At 38.3% G+C, this 22,599-nt stretch overlaps 1 protein-coding gene across 6 annotated transcripts in view; it reads right to left on the reverse strand.

The window, feature by feature from the left end:
* Positions 1-22,599, reverse strand: part of skap1 (src kinase associated phosphoprotein 1) — a 69,479-nt gene that overhangs the window by 41,548 nt on the left and 5,332 nt on the right. For all 6 annotated transcript variants that reach the window (XM_088323024.1, XM_088323022.1, XM_088323023.1 and 3 more), the window contains exons 4-6: positions 22,163-22,188; positions 19,463-19,570; positions 963-1,043 (exon numbers count right to left, since the gene is read on the reverse strand). In XM_088323024.1, coding sequence (XP_088179150.1) covers positions 963-1,043; positions 19,463-19,570; positions 22,163-22,188 — 215 coding nt within the window. The remainder of the gene's footprint in view (positions 1-962; positions 1,044-19,462; positions 19,571-22,162; positions 22,189-22,599) is intronic.

The following is a 22,599-nucleotide window of genomic DNA, read 5'->3' on the forward strand; positions in this document are numbered from 1 at the left end:
AAGCGCTTTACAATGTGCTCCACATTTCCCAATAGCGGCCTTGTGTTGCAGCCATGTAAGACGCTAACCTGCTTATTAGGGGTATTAGGGGTTCAGTGTCTTACCCAAGGACACTTCGACATGTAACACGGACGAGCCGGGATTCGAACTGGGATTCCTTGATCCCAAGACGGGCGCTCTACCTCCTGAGCTACTGCCGCCCTAAATAAAATAAAATAAATTGACCCGTTTACGGACATACCACCCTGAGAACGCAAATTCTCAGGAAGCTAAACAGGATCTGGCCTGGTTAGCACTGAGATGGAAGACTACCTGTGAATACCAGGTGCTGTCGCAGCACACTCTGCTGCGACAGCACTGACTGTACCTAGTCGGTAAAAAGGGATTTCCCTAAAGGACAAAATAAATAAAATTAAAATAAAATAAAAGAGAATTACATAAAAAATAAAAGGAAACAGTTAAAAGTAATAAATAAAAAAAATAGAATAGAATAGAATAAAATAAAATACCAAATGAAATGAAATAGAAAAATAAAACCTAAAAAACAAATAATAGTAACAAACAAAGTTAAAATAAAATAATAACAAATTAAATAATAACAATTACATTCAAGTCACAAATAAAGTAAAAAGTAAAACAGAAAATAAAAATACATTTACAAAAGAAGTTAAATACAATTAAATTAAAATAGCTACAAATTAAATAAGAAATTAAATAAAAATAGAAAATTAAATATATAAATAACAAATAAAACAGTGAAATTCTAATACAATCAAATGACTTAAGTTACAAATAAAAAAGTACATGCAAAAAAACTAAAAAAAAAAAAAAAGAAATAAAAATTACAAAAATAATATTCTACCAAGTGATGTTTAATTTAGCTCTGCTCCTTTTTTATTCCCTTCCATACATGCTTTCGAGTCCATTTCATTTGACCATTTCTTTTGTATTTTGTATTATACCTTTGCGTTTCTTTTCCAGATAGCCCTGCTTCAGGATGTTGCCCAGATCTTGAGCCGCTGTGGCGGGGATGTCCTCAAAGTCTACAATTATGAAAAAAACAGAAAAACATTGCAAGGGTGACTCACAATTAAGGACCAGCAAAAATTAGGCAGGCATACCAGGTTGTTTACAGGATGCTAGAAAGATGTTGGGAGAAGCCAGTTCAAAAAGTGTGTCTGCCTTTTTTGCTTTAAAACCACTATATTAGATATAATGAAAGAATTTGTAATTGTTGTTTCAATGAGGTTAATGAAACCTGTACAATATTTTCTTTTTTGAGAAGCGATATCTGATTTTTTTATCCTTCGTCAAAGTTTCCCGATTAGTAGAGTGCCCGTTCATCATGTGATTGTTTCGCTTCCCTCCAGGATGATTTTTTATTCCCAAGGCAATGTTTGCCTACGCACCATGAATCAAATCTGTGGCCTTCCTGCAGGCTTTGGGAAATGGAATGGATACATTTACAGTGTCGCTGAGCTGCGCAGCCATTCGTCTCTCTTCATTGGCAAAGTCCAACCTGATGTTTCCATCTGTGACTGCTTGACAAATATGCTAATAAGTTCTTGTTTACATTGGCATTCAAGCTTCGGGCGGGAACGTGGACTTCAGTGTTTTTTGCCTTCATTGGGAAAAATGGGAAACTGATTAAACTAAGCCCAGGGGTCGGCTTGTCATGTGTCCCTTCCGTCTGTTAAAAAAAAAAAAGGTTTGGCTTCCTTGGTGACCATTCGTCACATGTCCTGGTGGCTGCCCACTTATGCATGCTCCAAACAGCTATGTTTTTCACCTGATTTCACGTTCTGCACTGTCATGTTATGTGTTTTGGCCTTTAGAGTTAAATTTGTCTTCTTAAAGATACAATGTCACACATTCTAGTACTATCAACGTGTGTCAAGTGTGGTCTCCTTTCACGTTTTGCACAGTTAGGGTTAGTAAGTATGCCTGCATTTGATTTCATGCCCAGGTCGTCATGGCACTCTCAATGTTGTTCCGTCTGCATCTGGGAAAGTAACTTTCATGTTTTTTTCCGTTAGAATTAGTTGGTATTCAAACATATCTTTGTTGTTTATTTTTCATGTTTTATTCAGTTAGAGCCAGTGTTCCAACATTAAGTATAATTGTCTCATTGTCACTCTTGTTGTTCTTTCCATGTGTGAGAACACATCTTTCCTCTTTCATGTTCTGTTTAGTTAAAGCTAGTTGGTGTGCCAGAATTATATCTCATGTTCTCGTTATAGTACTTTCGTTGTTGTCCTGTTCAAACATGGGTATGTTTTTACTGTCGTCTTTATATTTTGTTTTGTTAGAGCTAGATGCCGCGAGTATGTTCCCTGCATCCTTTCCGTTTGTTACGTTATAGCTTAGTGTTCCAACATATACTACATTGTGTTCGTCTCACGTGTTGTTAGAGGTAGTTAGTGTTCCAACATATCCTGATTTTATCTCATGTTTTAAAAAGTTAGAGCCAAGTAGACCTATTATTCATGTTTTGTTCACTTAACCAGTATTCCAACATATCCCAGAGTTGTCATTCAAGTTTTATTCAGTGTGAGTTAGTTTGTACTCCACCATATGCAAGATTTTCTCTATTTCGTGTTTTGTTCAGTTAGATCTAGTGAGTATTTCAACGTGATTTGGCACGTATGTGTGTGTAGCCTGTAGTGTTTTAGAATTCTGACAATAATCGGTTCTTCTGTTTCTTTACACAATTTGATACAGATTCCTTATCTGTAAATAAATCATTTTCTAAAATCTACATTTATGGGATACACTTCATGACACATTCCAGGTGTTTGATTCTGACAGGCAGTAACATATAGCCGTCTTGCCTTTGTGGATGGACCAACACTCTAACTACAGCAGTGTGAGAAGGGGCGACTTCATCAAAGAACCCAATTGGGTCCGTCATAACAAACGACGGCCATTACACTCGCCCACCTCATCTATCCGCCGCCGGCCTTCCTTCTAATCCCCTCATCCGTCTGTTCCCTGGCTCTTGGTTTGTATCAAGAGGTCGAAGCAGGCTAATGCCCGAGTAGGTGCAACATGCTTCAGTCAATAAACATCACCTGACCTCGGGGTTGTGTAATATTAGTCCACAGGGGGGCACTATACACAGCAGACTATCACACAGAATCAGTTGTTTACTAACCTACATTTAACATTCAACGTTAATAATATCCGATGGCGTGAACAACATGAGGTGAATTAATTAACTAAATTTAATTGCCAGCACTCAATTGGACCGGGTGAAGAAGAAAATGAACTCCACGTAACACACAAGCCCCATTTTGCCTACCCATCTAATGCTCGTTATTAAGGCCTCATCAGACGGCAGCGCTCCTTCATAAAAATCATAAATGGCTCCATCAATTATTCAAGCCAATAGCATGACTTTATTTTCGTCTCCTTTTGAGTTTTAATTAACGCCATCCACAGCTCTGCTATTGACATGAGTATGATGGCAACCGATCGATCTTTCCTGCATAAACTATTTAGCGGAGCGCGATTAGCCGCAGTCGAGGCGACGGATGGGGCGTGTTTGCTAGATGGAGACCTCAAAAAAGTTGAAATGAATTGCAGTCTGGATAGGGAAAGAGAGCTGCGAAAAGATAAATGTAAACATGATGCAGGAGTTTTTTTTTTTTTTTTACAAAATTGACAATACAAGCAATGTATGCTAGCAGCTAACTCACTTTGGAATCAACGACTCAATAGCAAAAGACTTCTGACAACAAATTTTATTTCAAACTAAACTCCATATTAAAAATAAAACTTTTGAGGTCTTTAAATTCATTAAATTATTTTCTTTGCATGTACCTAAATAAATGTAAATAAACCTAAATTACATAGGTGTTGATGTGTCCTAAAACACATAACATCAATTTTGAGTTATTTTTTCTCAATAGGCCAGAACAGATTAATGGCATGGCTATTTATTTCAATAGGAATGGCCATGCCATTATTCAATTGGTCACATAGCACATACATATATATATATATATATATATATATATATATATATATATATTAGGGCTAGGAAAAATGTCACGTTAACGATTTGAGTCATACTTTAAAATTTCACGCATGAAAATAGGTTAACAAAACGATTAAAATTCTGCCCTGGGCACGCCCCCGGGTGTCAAGCCGCGCTGCTCCAACAAACGAAGAAGAATCACTTCCGTTTCCTGAGGCTAATTTGGTGTAGCATGCTAGCGATGGAAAAGAGAAAAAACACTTTTAGGCAGACAGTTTCGCCTGATGGGAATATTGACGAGGTGAAAGTGATATGTAAGCCTTGCAAAGCTGAATTTAATTACCATCGGGGCACTTCTTCCCTGGTGTATCTCTTGAAAGCCAAGCACCCCGGTGCGGAGGTACAGTCAAAGAGCGGACCTCAACCAACAACCTTGAATCAGTTTGGTGCAAGAGAAGGGTGTTCTCCAATTTTTAGATAAGGAATTTGAATATTTTGTTTATGGGAGATTTGTCTTTGACACAAGATTTATGCACCATTCCTTTACTTGGTGTGCATTTTTGTTAAAATATTCACAACAGCTTTAGAGCAAATCTACAGTTCAACAGTGTTGACCTAAAATACTTGAATGTCTTTGTAATGAAAGCTATCTTTGGCGTTACAGTCTGTATGCACGTTGAATGTACTTGGTATAGGCCTGGCCTATACCATTTGGCATAATAAATGTAATTTTATTTTTCTATGCATATTTTTTTCATATTTACTGCCAATTGTAAAATCTGGATTTAATAGATTAATCGCGATTAATTTTTTTAAAACTGAGATTAATTAGATAATTTATTTTAATTGATTCCCAGCCCTAATATATATAACGTGCGCACAAACACACGCACAATCATCACATGCTATATGGTGGTTTTTACTAATTTCTATTGTGCATTGTGTGTTGCTTTCTGATTGGCTAACACTCAGTTACTCTCGCTTCATTGAATTATTTAACTCTGAAATTGAAAACGTTGGGAAGAACTCACATCCTATCAAAATCCGTCGTGGGCCCTTGCAATGTTTTTTTTTTAATTGAAATTCTTGGTCCGCACCAGTTCCAAGCCAGCTGCTAGGGGCTGACAGAAGCCTGTCACAGGTGCTTTTTGCAAACGCAACCCCACCAAAAAAAGAGGGACAATTGAGTGTAAATATAAACACACACACACACATTATATATATATATATATATATATATATATATATATATATAGTGTGCATGTGTGTGTATGCATAAATTCAAAGAGAAATCAAGACAGACATTAGCATGGAAGAGTCAACAAAAATTGCAGCTGTATGTGGAATCCCTCACGTGGTCCCAGCATGACATTACCAGCCCAGAAAACTGAAGATGGATGACGGAAAGAAAGTTAACGACGCCTCTCATTAAAATCCACTCGGGTTGAGCTCAAAGTCAATCAGGAATGGTGCTGTGGCTAACATTACAGCTAACGGTGGTCATCATGCGGCGTTGATGCCTGCCGAGAGATGCAGAAGAATGTGGAGATGATGTGGTGCGATTGTAGCAGTTCACACGGTAGGCGGGCACCATTACAGAAAAAAGACATCCACAGGTAGTATGTTGTTGTGTGTTATTATTATTATCTCTCTGCCTGACCAGAAGGATTCTTAAAATGGTGTGGATGTGTTAAAGATTCAACATCTTCCTGGTGTGATAGAAATGATTGGTTTTACTGATATTGTAGTAGAGAAAAAAATACAATTTGCCCGATGATTTAGGCATCTGAAATTTTTCTTCTGTTTCCTTCTCTAGCTCCTAATATGACCACTTGGTTGCAGGCTATAACTCGCCACAAGCCGTATTGTTGTTGTGCCATGGAAATAAAGATTGCTTGCCTTCAAGGTCACTCACCTTTCACAGCTGATTTTTTTTCCTCAACAACTTTTCCTTCTCTAGCCACTTAGTTGCTGGTAATGGCTTGCTGCTATTGTTATCATTAGGTGCTTTAGTTGATTAAAGCTTGCTCTGTCCTTCAGTGTCACTTGTCTTCCACAGTTGGTAATGCATTTTATTTGCGTCTCCCGCCAGCTGCTAGAGCAGGGGTGGCTAACTAGGTCCTGGAGAGCCACACGTCCTGCATGTTTTGGAGGTTTCTCTGCTCCAACACAGGTGACGCCAATTTTCAGCTTGTTTGCAGGCTTTGTGAGAGCTTGATAACAATCCAGGTGGTTGGAATCACCCGTATTGGAGCAGAGAAACCTCCAAAACATGCAGGACATGCGGCTCTCCAGGACCGGGTTAGCCACCCCTGCGCTAGAGTCATACACTAACAACAGCTCTGACCAACTACATCTATTGATTTTTTTTTTTAGCAGCTCAGAGTATATCCAGCTCGCTAGGTTTTCGGTTTTTAGCTTGCAGGGGTTTACACCAGTTTTTATGTCCTGTCGCTAGGTAAAATTCAGAAAAGTTGGAAGTAAGCTTCGGAATTTTGCTTCCATAGTCTCTACTTATGTTTCCATAGTGCAATGGTTAGCACATTTGCCTAACACATGAAAGATCTCCGTCTCAAGACCGGGTGGAAAAAATTGCTGGCCTATAGAGGGATCTGCACAATCAGGCTGTATTTGCCCAAGACACAGCAGAGGAAATGGTGCCCCTATGCCCCTAGTGGTTAAGGGATCCAACCAACCAAGTCTCTACTTGCTTCGTTCTTAGCTACAATGACCTTGAGTGGTCAATTATTACACATTGCCACTTTAAGTTTTGTGGAAATATGTAAACTAAATTAGTGGTCGGCAACTTTATCTGTACCATGGACCAGTTTAATGTTTGATTATATTCTCATGGCCCCAAAAATTTTTAACATGAGTATCAATATCAATAACAAAAATAATTATGAGACCAAATACACTGTGTAAACACAATATCCAGATGATGGTATCCGTCTGCGGCCCGGTGATTGTTGACCACTAAACTAAATGCATAGCAAGCGTTTTTCATGTTTTTCGATTGTTGTATTTTAATATACAAAACATCTTCCTAGAATAAGGTTATTTCTAAGTAACCATCCCCAGCATCCCATTGTCTATGTGTAAAAGAGCACTATAAAGCACAAAGCACTTAGCAAGATGAGCCCAGGTGACAAAGCACAGGTAGGTATCAACATGTTCCCTTTCTCCTTGGATGCCAGATGTATTGCATCCAAGGGAGGGAGGGGGTCCCGTGACGTGACCCCCCGGTGAACCTTGCTGATGAGGTCGAACACAAGGCAGAGAGGCAGCCCGAACCATTCCGGCCCTGAGGGGGCGGACTGTTGCCAATTGCGGCGACCGCACGTCCTTGATGAGGAAAAAGGATGGGTAGGGAGCACCTTGGCCCCCCCGCCGCTCGATCTAAGTACAACGCTGGCCAAATTGAAGCATTTTTCCTCATTACGGCAGGGAGGCCTTTGCGGCGCCGACCCGCACGACAGGCACTGAGGTTAAGGGCAGCGTGTCCTCCCCCCGCCGGGCCTGATTGGATTAGGGCCCGAGTCGTCGATACTGGAGAGCGTGTTTAGAAGCTCCTAATGCACACAAAACATGCGGCGCATTACCAGATGCCGGCGTCGCTATCTAATCGCCTTTAATGGCGCCGGTGCTTTTGGAGCGGGTGCGTCCATCACGCCGGGTCACAGGTACAAAACGTAAAAAAAAAATTGAAGGCTACCAAGGGAAAATTTCTTCCTTTAGGTTTTGAAAACTGAAGTTATGCCTACTTATTTAGTATAGCGTGGTGTTTATAATCTGTAATACAGCTCCAAAACATTTTTTTAGATTCTACAATATAAACACGAAAAAAAGGTGGTTATTTTTTTTTTAAATCATACATCATACTTTTTGGCCTACCATAGAGTAACGATTTGACCTTATGGGCATTAACAAGGTCACAACAAAACAAGAAATAGGAATATCATCTTGAATCATGTTTTTTTTATTTTTATTTCAATTTGAAGGTGCAACACAGGGTTTTTTTTTTCCTTTTCTGTTTTGAGTTTATGAATTGTTACAGCATGGTGGAGTGAATACATTTTCATCGACTTCAAATGTGGTTGGAGCCTCGGCCGAGTCATACCTAAGACTTACAACATTGGTACTCATTGCCTCCCTGCTTGGCGCAAAGCATTAAGGGGTGGAATGGGGGGTTTGCTCACCTAATGACTAAAATGGCTGCGCCCTGTTTGGCTGCGGCTGCATCGGCTCGCTACAGTTTAACTGTACGGGTCAGGTGTATCGACATTTCGTTCTATGTGCATTGTTACAAAGAATGACAATACAAGTAAATTATTTATTATTTATTAATACACAGTAAGCATGCCAATCAATGTAAGCTATGAAACTTTAATAAACGTTTTATAGATAGATAGATAGATAGATAGATAGATAGATAGATACTTTTTTCATCCCCTAAGGGAAATTCACAATGAACGCTCAGATAATACATGACACTGTTTTTTGTCATTTAATCGAGAAAAAAATGCTCCAAAATAATTAACAATAAATAAGCAACTGAAATATTTTAAGAATGCCATTGGACAGGCTACAGCCCAAAGGCCGAAAGCGACCTATAAGACTTTTTAATCCGACCATTTGAGCAAAAATATATGTTTTTGGATGCCCAGCTTGTCCCCAGTGTCGCTTTTTCTGCTCCCTCTTCCCCCCAAAATCTATTTTTTTATAAAACATTATGTACTGCATTGTTTACATGCAAATAATGTAAATGCGATTTAAATATAATTTTTGAAACTGTACATTTTGGTGCGTTTGCAGTTTTCTTTCATGTGTTATATTATACTAAATGTCACGCAGAACTATTTTGCATTTGTAGTTTTTCTATGATGCATATTATCAAATTTAATGTGTAAAGGGGAAATAATATAATACAATTCTGAGTGTTTTTGAACTATTTTTATAAAATACTATATTCATTAACAAATTTACAATTTCTGCATGTACATATTATAAAATAGATAGTACTCATGCATCTGTTTGAGACTTTATCGGTTCATACATAAAAAAATCAAATCAATTTTTTTTCCCTCTACTAATTTTTGGGCAATAACGGTCAGTTGTGGCAAACAATGAACTAAACCCTACTAATTATCCTGGACAGATGGGTGAGCTAATGACACAACTTGTCTTTTGTTGAAGGTGCGCTTGATTCGTTTACCCAGATGTTCTCCAACTCCCAATGTAGTGATTTTGAGTCTTCAATTTCATGTGCGCTGACCTGAGTTTCATATTGTGCCAGCACAAATGGGAATTTGACAGACTATAGACAATATACTGTAGAGCTTTGTTTTTGTCGTGTACTTTGAAAATATCCAAAGTTTTATCGTATCCAAGCGACGTTAGATGACAATTCGAAGCGCACGCACGTGCGCCGAGCATGCTAAGGGTCTGAATTTACTACGTGACACGGCTTCCCCCTGGGCAGCGATAAGCGGCTTCAACGATGACCCCGTATTTCCCTTTTGGAGATTTACTAGCGCCATTCAAATGCTTAAGTGCGGATACAATGATCCTCTAATGGCAGGGGACGCTTTTGGACAGAATAGAAATAGCGATGACGGTGGCCCACAGGAGGCCATAAAAAGGAACGCAGGGGCAGTCGAAGCCAGCCTGGAGGCAAAAATCAACACGCTTAAACGTTATTGTTATTTGTGCTTTACACTCAAAGCAGATTTTCCTTTTTCAATCGGGCTGTATTTTTTTAAAGAATTGCTTTTTATTCTTATTTAGTCTCGTGCTTTATTGCTTTTTAAGATGCAATTGCTGACAACCCTTTCCGTTCAAATATGGAAATATAATTGCCCTGTACGTGAATATGTAAGGGATTTATTTTTGATTCCTTGACGTTCAAATTAGAAAGTGAATTTAAAATCGTATTGCTGGGGTTTGAACAAGATTTCCTAAGAATTAGCATTAAAAGGATTGAGAAAGATTCAAACAATCTTTTTTGCTATTCAGCCAAGATTATTTTTGACTTTCCAAACATGCTTTGTGTTTGTGCGATATAAATGTGAAGTGAAAACCATTATGAATGTTACTCACATTTTTGACAGAATTCAACAAATAAAATGTTTTTTTTGTGTTTTTTTTCTTTTTAAGATACTAATACAACTGATGACAATTATTTTACCTAAAATGCTAAGGTTTTAGTTTAAATAATAGGTAAAGAATACAATTTTGAAAAAATGATTTTTTAAATTCTATTATGTTTAAGTTAGAGGGTGAAATTGGGCCAAGGAGATTTTTCTTTGCAAACACAAATTACAAAAAATATTTGTGCAGTCATAGTCTATGATTCAAAAATTATTGAAGTAGAATTCTTGAAATATATACTGTACATATACATTTATATATAGCACGGCAGCACAGTGGTTAGCGCATGTACGGCACAGTTCTGAGGTCATGAGATCGAACCTTCCTGTGCAGAGTTTGCATGTTCTCCCTGTGCTTGCTGGGGTTTCCTCTGGGCACTCCGGTTTCCTCCCACATTCCAAAAACATGCGTGTTAGGTTAATTGGCCAGTCCAAATCGTCCCTAGGTTTGAATGAGCGAGTAAGTTGTCTGTCTCTGTGTGCCCTGTGATTGGCTTGCAACCAGTTCAGGGTGTCCCACGCCCACTGCCCGAAGATAGCTGGGATGGGGTCCAGCACCCCCGCGACCATACTAAGGATAAGAGGTGCATAAAATGAATGAATGAATATATATACATATATATATATATATATATATATATATATATATATATATATATATATAAAATTTGCTTTGTATAAGTGCAAATAAATTTTAAAATGGAAATCATTATGAATATTTTTTTCCAATTCATTTGCAGAAATGATTTGTGAACGAATTCTAAATACAACTTCATACACTTAAACATAATACATGTTAATACAGTGGGATACAAATATAATAAGCTACACAATAATACAATTACAATCTGATAATATTGAATTCTTGTTTATTATTTTCTTATTTTTTCCCCCCCAACACAAATAATTAGAATTAAACTTGATTCTAATTTGATACTTGGGACAGAAATTTGAGAAAAAAAAATTAAAATTACCTAAATAATTATTTCCTGGGATACTATATGTAAATGATTTTCTTTTTGTCAGGAGAAAAAGGAAAAATCAATTGCCTTGTTAAAAAGAATCCCCTGTAATCCCTGGCGTCAACAACGAGAAGAAAACGTCCCTGTAGCTCGGCTGGCCGATCAGGGAATTGTCCTCAACATCCTCAGCTAAGTCTACCAGGGCGCGTTAATGAACCTAAAGTGCTCATTAGAGCAACAATTAAAGTGGAGGATCCAGTCTCCATTTTTTTCCCCCTACCAAATCGGCGAAGCCACCTGGGCCGGGCCCGCCAACTTCATTCATCTCCAGAAATGGATTCCAGTGCAGGGCAAAATCAAATTCTCATTAGCCAGGCAGAGAAAAGCAAGCGAGAGAGGACCTGGGAAGCAAGGCTAACCTCCACGTGAACCCGCGTCTGATACTTTTGCTATTTGTCTGTGACATTGACAGCTCGGGTGGGGGGAGATTAGGACTTCCCGCTTTTGCATTCTGCCCATGCGGGCGCCGCCTTACAGATGGACTGCGCCACAATTTCCCTTTTCTTTTTTTACCTTCTCCATCCACGCTCAGAATTAGAACGAGCACCGCGATAAAAAAAAAAGAAAAGAAAAAAGGAAAAGAGAAGCCGAAATATCGGATACAACCGCTGCACAGAGGTTGCCGTGGAAGAGGATGAGAGTGATGGATGCTCTTTGGTTAAATACGTCCAAATCCCCCCCCTTCAAGCTGCTCACGTCTTGCCAGCCAGTGTTCGAGAGAGCGAGCCTAAGATTAATAGTGTAAACAGAAAGAGAGAGGGGTTGGGGGGCTATCAGCATCTGCAGCAGCAGCAACACAGTAGCCCCCGGGGGAACGTGGTGAACTTTTGAACCCCAATGGCGAGCTAGTGGCAGCGATGCAAAACGCTCGTCGCCGCCTGGTAATGGCCGCCCGCGCTTCATTAGCATACGAGTCGTAAACGAGTTGCCCGGCGTCGCCGGGGCTGTGATGGCGTCGCGGCGGGGGTTGGGGTAGCTGGCGATGAGAGCGGCGGGCACCTTGGGAGGGGTTGACTGAAGTTCAAAAGTTGAAAAGGTGATTTTGTGTCAACAAATAAATGTTACGAGTTGTCTATACAGTTTTTTGGTGCTCCTTTTTATAGCGACTCACTCGCACTTTTCATAATCGGTGAATTGATCAGGCCGCTGGCTGCAACTGATCAATGATTGTGATAGATGAAAAGTAAAAACTGACATACATAAATCTGGGGGTCCAAAACGTTGAGTATGTTAAAAAATAAATTATCTGGATGAATAAGTCAGATGTTTTTAAATGTGGTGTCGTTAACTTTAAAATAATGTACTGGCTGACGCCATTTTCTGGCTGAAATCGTCATTGCAGCCTCGGTCAAGCTGCTTGGGTGGCGTGTGCACGTATGTGTCTCTCTTAGATACGTTCAAATAAAGTCCTCTCTTTTTTATCTTTGTAGGGGTTTGTGTTGGCGTTTGGACTGTATTTGAACAGGCCTTTTTCTACATTCACCAATTTCATAGAATAAAAGAAAACAGCCAGCATGCTCGTGAAATCACTTTCTTCCCCCCACTTTGAGTCTCCATAGCTTGGATTCTTCCTTGAGTTTTGTATCACTCGTTTTCTGTTGCATGATACAATAAAGCGACAAGTAATGGTCAAATCATACTCACTGCCCCTTAAAGATCTAGGAGAAAAACCAGCAAGGATTGTAAACCAGGGTCCACTTTGACAAAAAAAGGGAAACAAGTCCTCTATTTCCTGTCCACAGCCATAGAATACTTGTTTATCTTATATTTACATGAATAAATGTTGTCTTGTGCTGTCCTAAAAATCTTTAACTGAAAAAAGCATGAGCTCATTTCGGATTTTTTTCCCAATGGTAAAAGTGAGGGCATGAATTTGTAGCAAGTTCACGAGTTCTGAGCATAAAAAACATTGTCAGCCTTGACACTCTTTCACAAAGTTGTTTGTGAGAACATTTGGCTTTTGTTCCCGACTGACAGCCTTTCAATTTAATATTCCATTTTCTTGCTGCAGCTATGCAAATGAGCAAGGCAACACACATTACTTGCCACTGCTTGGAATTCTGCTGCCAATTCTGGAATTGCTAGAGGGAAGTCTGGCATGCAAATACGTGACTTATATCAAATGTCATTGCAATGTGCCGCTTGGGCTTATGCTAACAACAGTAAATATTTTTCATTTCGTTTTAATTTAATTACATTTACATTACGAGAAGTAATTGTTTTAGTACAGTAGTTTACGTACGAGTCCATTTTTAATTAACTCAACAGTTAAAACAATTAGCTAATTAAAACATAAAGTATATTGTATAATTAACTGGTAAATCGTTCAACGTAAAATGTGAAGAAAATTAAAATTTCACGCTGTCAGCAATCTTTTCCTTTTTGAAATTTCTTTGATACCGCACAAACCTAGTGAGGATAAGTAGTGGATTTCTGTCATAACTCATGATCTTTTATGTTTTAACATAAAACCCTGATTTTACGACCACATTGTTTTTATGACAAAAAAATTAAAAGCAATACTAAAATATAAATAATAAAATAATAATAAAATAAACAGGAGAAAATGTTTTCATACATTCTCACTTAAATCCTAATTGTGTAATGTGAAATAACGATTTAAAAGTCACTTCATTGAAACATTTATACATGTTTTTCAATGAATGGTTCATTATCTAAATATACTCAAAAGAGTTTAAGTTAAACAATATGTTCACCTTAAATTAGATATATTAAAATGCTTCCTTTCTTTACAAATATCTCTTCAAGGGTTTGCTGATTTTTTCATTTCATTTATTTATGTTTTTTTACTCTATAACTGTGTTTGCCATATATATATATATATATATATATATATATATATATATATATATATATATATATTTATATGTATGTGTATATTGTCTTTTAATTAAATGACAAGCCTTTGTGAGTCGGTGTAATTTATTATTTAAATGTCCTAGAAAATAGATATAAAATCAAGAGTTTAAAAAAATATTTGTCTTTGAATTGAATCAATTAAGGGGTGTCATTTTTTTCCAAATATCTCAAGGGTTTATGGAACTTTTTATTTTTTACTTTCAAGTCTTTGTTTTTTTTACCCTAAAAACTGTGTTTGGCATATATCAATATATATGATCTCACATTACAATGACAAGTCAGTGTGTCAAAAGAATTCATGATTGAAATATATGTACAAAAAATAGAGATATAATCAAGTGTTTAAAACCATGTTTGTCTTTAAATTAGATCAAAGCGTATCATTTTTTATTTCTTACTATAAATATTTTTTTGCCCCAAGATATTTTGTCTTAATCAGTCAATTTCCTTTTTTCCTGCGTGTGTGTGCCAAATTGATTTATTATTTGAACATACTAAAAAGAGATATTAACAAGGGCTTAACAATATTTTTGTCCCTAAAGTTTTGTCTAAATAAGATCACTTGAAATGTATTTTCTTTTTTTCAAGGTTTTTTAAACCTGTTTTATCATCTTTTTTTACCCTAATAATAAAATGCTTGCCATTTATATATTTTCTTTCCCACCAAATTGACGGGCCTGTGACAAAATCTTGTCCCTGTGTGTTTATGTATTTAGATGTGCTGGAATGCGATGCATGAAGGAAAAAAAAAAAAAAGAATGTGTGAAAAACGAGCGCACCCTCCCCAAAAAGCCAAGCGAGCATCCAAGGGCCAGCTCTCTGGCAGACAAGGCCGCCGAGGGGTCGCTGGTGCGGTCAGCGGGTGAAACGCAGTTCACATTTGCATGCAGACAGCCGGCCTGACAATGGAACCCCCCAGCTCACCCCCCATCTGTTCCCTTCAGCCATTACAAATGTTGGGCCGGAGACAACGGGCCGCCGCATCTCATCAGAACCGGGCCCACGCGGACCTCTGCTGGGCTCGCCGGTAAGTGAGGATGATAATCCATCCTCAGGATCTCACACAACCAATGAAATAACGGAAAAAAGATTGTTTCTTATCTGCCGAAGGATGCTTCATACTTAGGGTCATGCCGCCATTTTGAATGTTTACAGTTGTCATGGATATTTTATACTAAATGAGTTTGTGAATATTGTGGATACATTTACTGTAAAATTATGTGATGTTGTTGGAAATTTAGGTTGTGGCAATATAATATCAACAACAGAAATTATGCAAAGATGCGACAATTAATCGAAAACTAATCAATAAGGAAATAAATCTCTCATTACATTTAAAATGTCCAAATGCTTTTGATTTCAGCTCTTTAGCAGAAATTTTTGTGTGGTGATAAATGTTTTGAACAAAATCAAGATTTTATTTTGAAAAGCACCGATTCTTGCCAAATTTCAATCCAATTATATTTCCTTTGGCTGTAAAAATGCCATTCAAAAAATGAAATAAAAATCAAATATTATTTACTCCAATTGAAAAATAATTGAATTACTCAAAAGGAGGCACAATGTATGAGTGATTAGCCCATCTTCCCCACAGTTCTTAGGTCCCGGATTTAATTCCAGCTATCAGCCTCCCTGTGCGGAGTTTGCATGTTCTACAATGTCCTTTTGGGTTTCTTACCAAAATCCCAAAACACGGATTGGCTTGTCCAAATTGTCCCTGGGAGTGAGAGAGTGTGTGAATGTCTCTGTGTGCGCCCTGAGAGCGGCTGGCAATCAGTTCGGGGTGTCCCCTGCCCATTGCCTGAAAACAGCTGTGATGGACACCAGCACCCAACGACTCTAGTGAGGATAAGCAGATCAGAAAACGGATGGATGGTTGAATGAATTACTCAAATGATTGGTTCATTCCCATACCAGTATTAATTAAGTGCTTTGTTTTGGCGCACTGCAGTTAACCATTTCCTACAAAAAATATAATTAATCTGTGACAATTCAAGTCAAGTCAGGTCATCTTTATTTGTATAGCCCTTAATCACAGTCTCAAAGGGCTGCACAGTTGTTTGCACAGACTATTATTACACCATCCCCTGATCTGGAAACAACATGAGGGAAATGAAGAAACCTTGAGAAGGGACCGCACAAGTGGTATCCCCCTTTCAGGCATACCAGGCAAAAGAGGTTGCAATTACAAATAATACAGAGGTATTGTCCACAAAAAGTATAGGTTATTCATATGCTATAGAGTAAAAGTGTGTTTTAGACTTAGATTTAAAACATTTCCACTGAGGTTGCAGATCGGACAATGATATTCTTAACAACAGGTTTTCATTTATATCCCTCCCTTAAAGTTTAGTTAGCAGGACAATGCACAAAATGTCCATATCATGAATTGGTTGTGGCTCTATTACTGATATGTTCAATTAAGAAAATTGGAAAGAAATGTAGATAAACTTTCTTTAAGTAGAAGTTATTCTTTGCAAATGTGTTATTTGGATTCACAGTCATGGTAAAGCAAAAACTAATGACTCAAATATCACAAACACTATCAATTTAATTTAAAAAAAATCAATAAAGGATTTGTACTCATTTGGCACTCAGTTTAACGCAATCAAATCATATCGGACAGAATATTGATTAAGAAAGGTAAACTATCCGACGTGGATCAAGCACGTCGCCATTATGCAAGAGCAATGCCGCAATTAAATTATTTTTTACCGGACTGATGCGTGAACGATATAGTCGCCGGGCGACATAAAAAAAAAATCTCAATATTGTGATGAAGCAATCGGCGACGAACCAATGATTCCAAAGCTTTGAGTGCCACTCCTGCTAGTCCAATCAAACGCATCCTCCTGGGAATTTAAATGAGCAGCGCCTGACATATGATGTCACAGATTTCCATTAAGCGCCCCCCCTTGCAGGAAAGTGAACACAGGTTGAACTTTGAACTCTGCACGCCCTTTGGGCTGAGGACACAAGCCATTCACTACGCTAACGCCATCATGAGAAAGGACCACGCCGGGAGCGCCTGAGGCGAAGCAGCACTCCGGGAAGCAAAGGTTGACGCTTGTTAATGCCGCCGCTAAAATGTTTACGCCGATCGGACGCCGCTTGATTCGGCCCAAATTGCACATCAAGCGCCTGATTGGCTATCGCTCACATTTAGCGCTGACAACGGCCTTGCACACTGGCGCAGATTCGAGATAAAATGGGCGTTTGAAAAAAACAAAACACTTGTGGGCCAAGGAGCAGGGAAAAAAAGTGTTTTGTTGACAGACATATTTAATGGCATTTTTAAACAAATCTCATCTTGTTTTTTTTCTAATTTTTCTTTTCTTCAAGAATGATGCCTGACCTAATTTAGACAGGCATAAAATAGCATTTACATTAATTACATTAGTGAAATAATTTAGTTCTGAACACACATATTTTTTAGTATAAAATGTTTAAGCATTACCAATTTTTTTACACGATAAATTGCACCGGATTATAAGGCCCCCCACCCGAAAATAAGTCTATTGTAAAACATTTTTTTTTCGCATATAAGGCTCATTGGACTATAAATGGAAATGGTCTGCATTTATGTAGCTCTTTTCAAGTCAATGAAGACTTAAGTCGCAATAAATTAAAATCACAGTAAGTGCTAGGGTTGAATAAAAAATAAACAATAACATTTGAAACTTTTTTCATGCAACATAAAATAATCCTTGATATTTGTTGCACCACTAAAAAGGATTAATTCATTCAAAAATGGTTATTGTGCTGTCCTCACTCTATCCACATTTTGCCAGGTAGACAGCTAGTAAACAACGTCCCGGATAACCAGATTTATTTCCTTAAAAGTTTGCCATAAAATTAAAAAAACGAAACTAAAAACAAAGTACAAAAATGTGCCGGTATCTTGCTAACTATTCATATACAAGACACTCATTACCAGGTACAGAAATCCTCATACAAGTAATTACAATATGTGTCATACTTGGGGGATTTGCAACCAGAATGCTATCCACAGGAGGGCACTCGAAGATCACACTATACGTTTCTCAAAGGCATTACAGTTACCTTACATATTATAGATCTATTCTAACTATGCATTTCCAATTTTATCTACCATATTTTCCTGTATATAAGGCGTATCGGATTATAAAGGAGTTCTTTCAATTTTCTGGCCAATTTGGGTTTTTTGGGAGTCTGGAAATCAGGGCAAAATTACTGTCATAACTAATACTAACGAAAACTTGTGTATATCTGAGCATATAGAATGGAAAAAAAACACACAAGCAAATGTCGATGATTTTTCTTTTAGAGAAATCTCACATCATTTTATTTTATTTTTTCAATGTGTATAATAGTTTTGACGGGGGAAATTTAGCATTTAAATTCATCGGATTAGTTGAAGAAATATTGCCTATAAAAATAAGATTTAGAGAGGTATCTGTAATAAGAAGTAATAGAAATACTTGCGTCAATCTGCTATACTTGCATAATTTTAGTATGACAATAGCCATAAGTCAGGAAAAATAATTTGTTGGTATTACAACACATTTTTTTAAATGAAAAAAGAAAAAAAAACATGGGAGAAGGACCTTAAAAAAATCGGCTGTTGAATCACGATCAAAAAATTAAAAGAAAATCTCATTTCCATTATCAATGTCACAGTTGAAAGCCGATGCTAAAAAGCGAACGGCCAGCCGTATGCCAAGAATTTGAAATAAAGTTCCGGAAAAAAAGAACCAACAAAAAAACAATGATGATGGTCCCGCCATCTGCTGCAGCCTTTTTTGACGACGACCAGCTGGCCTCAACAAGCGTCGCGTTAAAACCGCCATAAACATTTTTGTCCGCCGTACGCACGGAATTGCCTACATGTGCTCACTCTACAAAAATAAATAAAATAAAAGAAATGGTCGCCCGAGTCAATAATGCCCACCTGCGGCATGTCAAGGGCGATTAGCTGGTGCTGCCGCTCGGGAGTACAAAAAAGGGGGGCTAAGATGGAGGGAAAGATTGATAAAGCCAGAGAGGGACATGACACACATGGCCCCCCAGGTACAGTGTTGGATTTCAAACCCGCTCATGAAAGAATAGAGGACAGCCGGGGTTCAATCAATCTCTTCGTTAGTCGAAAGAGCGCACCACAGCCACTAGGGGGAGCTTTCGCTCACCAATCCACCCTGCGAGACAGCACAGAAGCCCATATGCTCACTGGCCAATAATAGCATCAGAAAGCTTTAGGGGGAGGAGGGGCCGGTGATGTCACGGCAGTATGGCGTGATCAGTTTTCTCAAATTAGGACAACAATGCTGGCTTCCCGTGGAGGCAAGAGGCCATCTGAGAGGGTGTTAAAAGTGCGGCTGGGCAGGAAATAATCCATAACTCTTTCTTTAATTACGTCGCACCGTCAACACAAGAGCGAGATGGCGGGCACTTACACTCGGTGGTGCCGTCTTCCTGGTAGTCAGAAGCATCGTCGGACAGCGCAGAGCGACCCAGACTGGAGCTTTGGTTTTCGTCTGAACCCACATCCTTCTTTGCTTTAGCTAAACAGGGGGCAACAAGACGGTCAACATGGCAGCAAGAGTGGAGAAAAGTATTAACTGCCTTTGAATATGAGTACAGATACAAATTCTGGTTGATATTTTTCTAAAATTATTCAATTACAGTGGTACCTCTTCTTATGGGCCTAATACGTTCCAGGATTGAGCTTGGAGCTGGACTTGCTCCTCTAATGAGCTAATTATTCCAATATTAAATACAGATATTTGTCAGGTTCTGAGGTTAACGGGGTCGAACCACTCGCGAAAAGTGAAAATCCTTGCAGTACAATAGAAGCCTTTATTAGAGCAAACTAGCCGACTTATCGACTACAGACAGAGAGACTGATAGATAGATAGATACTTTATTCATCCCGGAGGGAAATTCACATAAGACAATAGAGACAGAGAACAAATAAAAAACTGTTTGATTTTAAAGGTAGAAAGTATTTCAAATTAATCAAAGTTTTTTGGGGGGACAAGGCTTCATTAAAAAACACTTTGTGACTTACCGACATAGAGAGAGAAAAAAACAAAATGAAACACAGTACTTTATTTTTAAATTTGTCGATGTTTTTGGTATTTCTGGCCTTGCCAACTAAGAGCAGACGTAGGAGAGAGCGAGAGAAAGAGAGAGAGAGGGAAGGAGAGATGCATCATTTAGGCAACAAGACAAAATGAGCAGGACACAAACTCTTCTCAGTGAGATGCAGAAGAACGCAGAGCAGGTGTCCGGTCACAGTAGTGTATGAAAGTTGCTATGATATGAATTGGCCAATCGGCATTAGAGATCTCAAGTCAAGAGTTTAAAATGTGAGTTTATTATTAGCAGGGAAACAAATGAATCCGCGTGCCGTACAGGGGGGTGGGGGGTGCCAGTAGCAAGAAGCAGTCATGGAGATCACATACATTTTCACTGTAGTTTATCTGTTTTTTTTATCATTTCAAATTGTGTATGCTGTATAAAAAGATTTTTACGGAAAAAAATAAATAATTGAGACTGATCTCGTCTTGTCCATTTCGGCTCTAATCCGGATCTTCTGCGTCACTGTTAGCAGATGACAACGTCATCGTAGATAGATTGCTAATATCGTCACAGTATTCCATATAGCTTGTCTTGCTGTGAGTAAAAAAGTGCCTTGTTGTGCTTTTTTAAGGTTGACTGTTGCTTTAATAAGGATTTGCAATCATTAAAAAGGTGAGCAATCGGCGGAGGTTTACAGCTTTAAGATCGATAAAATTGTTGTTGTTACATAAGCACTTACGGTACACTTTTTACAGCACTTTTTTTTTTGCCAGTCGTAGTTTGCATGCGCAAAGTGGACGACCTGATGTTGGCGGTCAGAAGTCACGAGTTATGAGGTGTCTCTAGTGGTAGCCTTAGGGATTGAGTGTTCTCGTTTGCCCATGTCCCTGCAGCCTAGACGCATCATTTTTGCTGGGGACGCATTGTGTCAAATCAACCTGCGTCCCCGGGACGCAACTTTTTTGACACAAAATTGTCATTTTTACCCGATTACATTTTTTTAACAAAGATTTACCGCACTCCAAAATTTTCGACAGGCAGATCCGCCATTGTTGTTTAAGTCTCGCAGTTCGAGTTTTCGTCTGCACACCGATCTCGGAAAATGAGATCTCGTTGCTTCGAGATTACGTCATTGTTGTGGTGGTTATTGGGGGTATTAGGGATTCAGTGTCTTACCCAAGGACACTTCGACATGTAACACCGACGAGCCGGGATCCCTTGATCCCAAGACGAGCGCTCTACCTCCTGAGCTACTGCCGCCCTGAGCAACTCAGTGTCTCGCAACAAAATGTTTATTAACAATATATATGATATAAGGAAACACATGTACAATATAACATGTTAAACTACAGAAATAAACACGTTTTAAAACAAAAAATATGGTGTAATATTATTTTGTGTTTTGTAAGGGCATGTAGCCGTGGAGTTTGACAGGTATGAGTATGCCTTATTATTAGGTGAAAATCAACACAAAATTGGTAATTTATTCAGTGTCAGTAATAAGTCGAAACATAATGCAGAAAGTGATAACAACGGCAATAATTCCGGCATGAAAAAAACGCGGAGAAATTCTTCGGAAGATCGCGGAGGCAAGGAAAACTAGTGTGTTGAAGCGAACGATTCGACGAAAGAAAATTAAAAAAAGAATATAGATTAATATAATTATTTCAGCAATATTATTTTGTGTAATGTAAAATACTCTTGTGAACTGAAAAATCTGATTTGTATTACCAATAAACTGTGATGATTAAAACTGAATGAATATATAGTTTTATATTATATATTTGTCGCCGATTTACAATTTCAACCTCGATAACACAAAATTTTGGGGACCCATAGATCTCTGTTGGGACCCATAGATTTTTGAGCATGCGAGTCCCCGGACCCATCACTTTTCAGAGGTAAAATGAACACTGGGGATTGATTGTGGACTGGATTTTGCTTCAATAGTTTTGTTGGGAAAAAAAACTTCTCGTGTTAAGGAGGTGCTTGTATAAAGAGGTAACACTGTAAAAACTTCATATATTTATTCAGGGAAAAAAGGTCTCAAATTTGACAGGAATGATACTCACAAGTGAAGGGGAATTCCTGGGGGTATCTGGGGGGGATAGAAAAACAAAATCTCAAGTAAATTTTAGAGTGTAAAAATTCACTACTAGAAATTGCTGCCGCTTAGAATGGAGTTGAAGCGTGTGCATTTAAAAAAGACAGACAACAGCTGGCCAAAGGATAGCCACCAACAGGACAAGAAAGCTACTGTTACTCATTGACAGCGACAACAAAAAAGCCAAGCCACCAGGATACAACTGGAACGGCTGAAAAGAGTGAATAGCTGGAGTTGGTCAGAGCTGGTGAAAGTAGCTAACTTAAGCGGGTCAAGGGAGAAGCCACGAAAAATGCGAGTAAAAGATTCCGGGAGCGAACATTATATACAAGAAGAAGATAATAATAACAATAGCGGCTAGCAGCGAGTCCTAGCATGAAGCCAAGTGGCTTACATGAGTGGCGA

Source organism: Urocampus carinirostris, chromosome 19 (assembly GCF_059441175.1).
Source record: "Urocampus carinirostris isolate Australia breed hairy pipefish chromosome 19, RoL_Ucar_1.0, whole genome shotgun sequence".
In the NCBI taxonomy this organism is placed as follows: Eukaryota; Metazoa; Chordata; class Actinopteri; order Syngnathiformes; family Syngnathidae; genus Urocampus; species Urocampus carinirostris.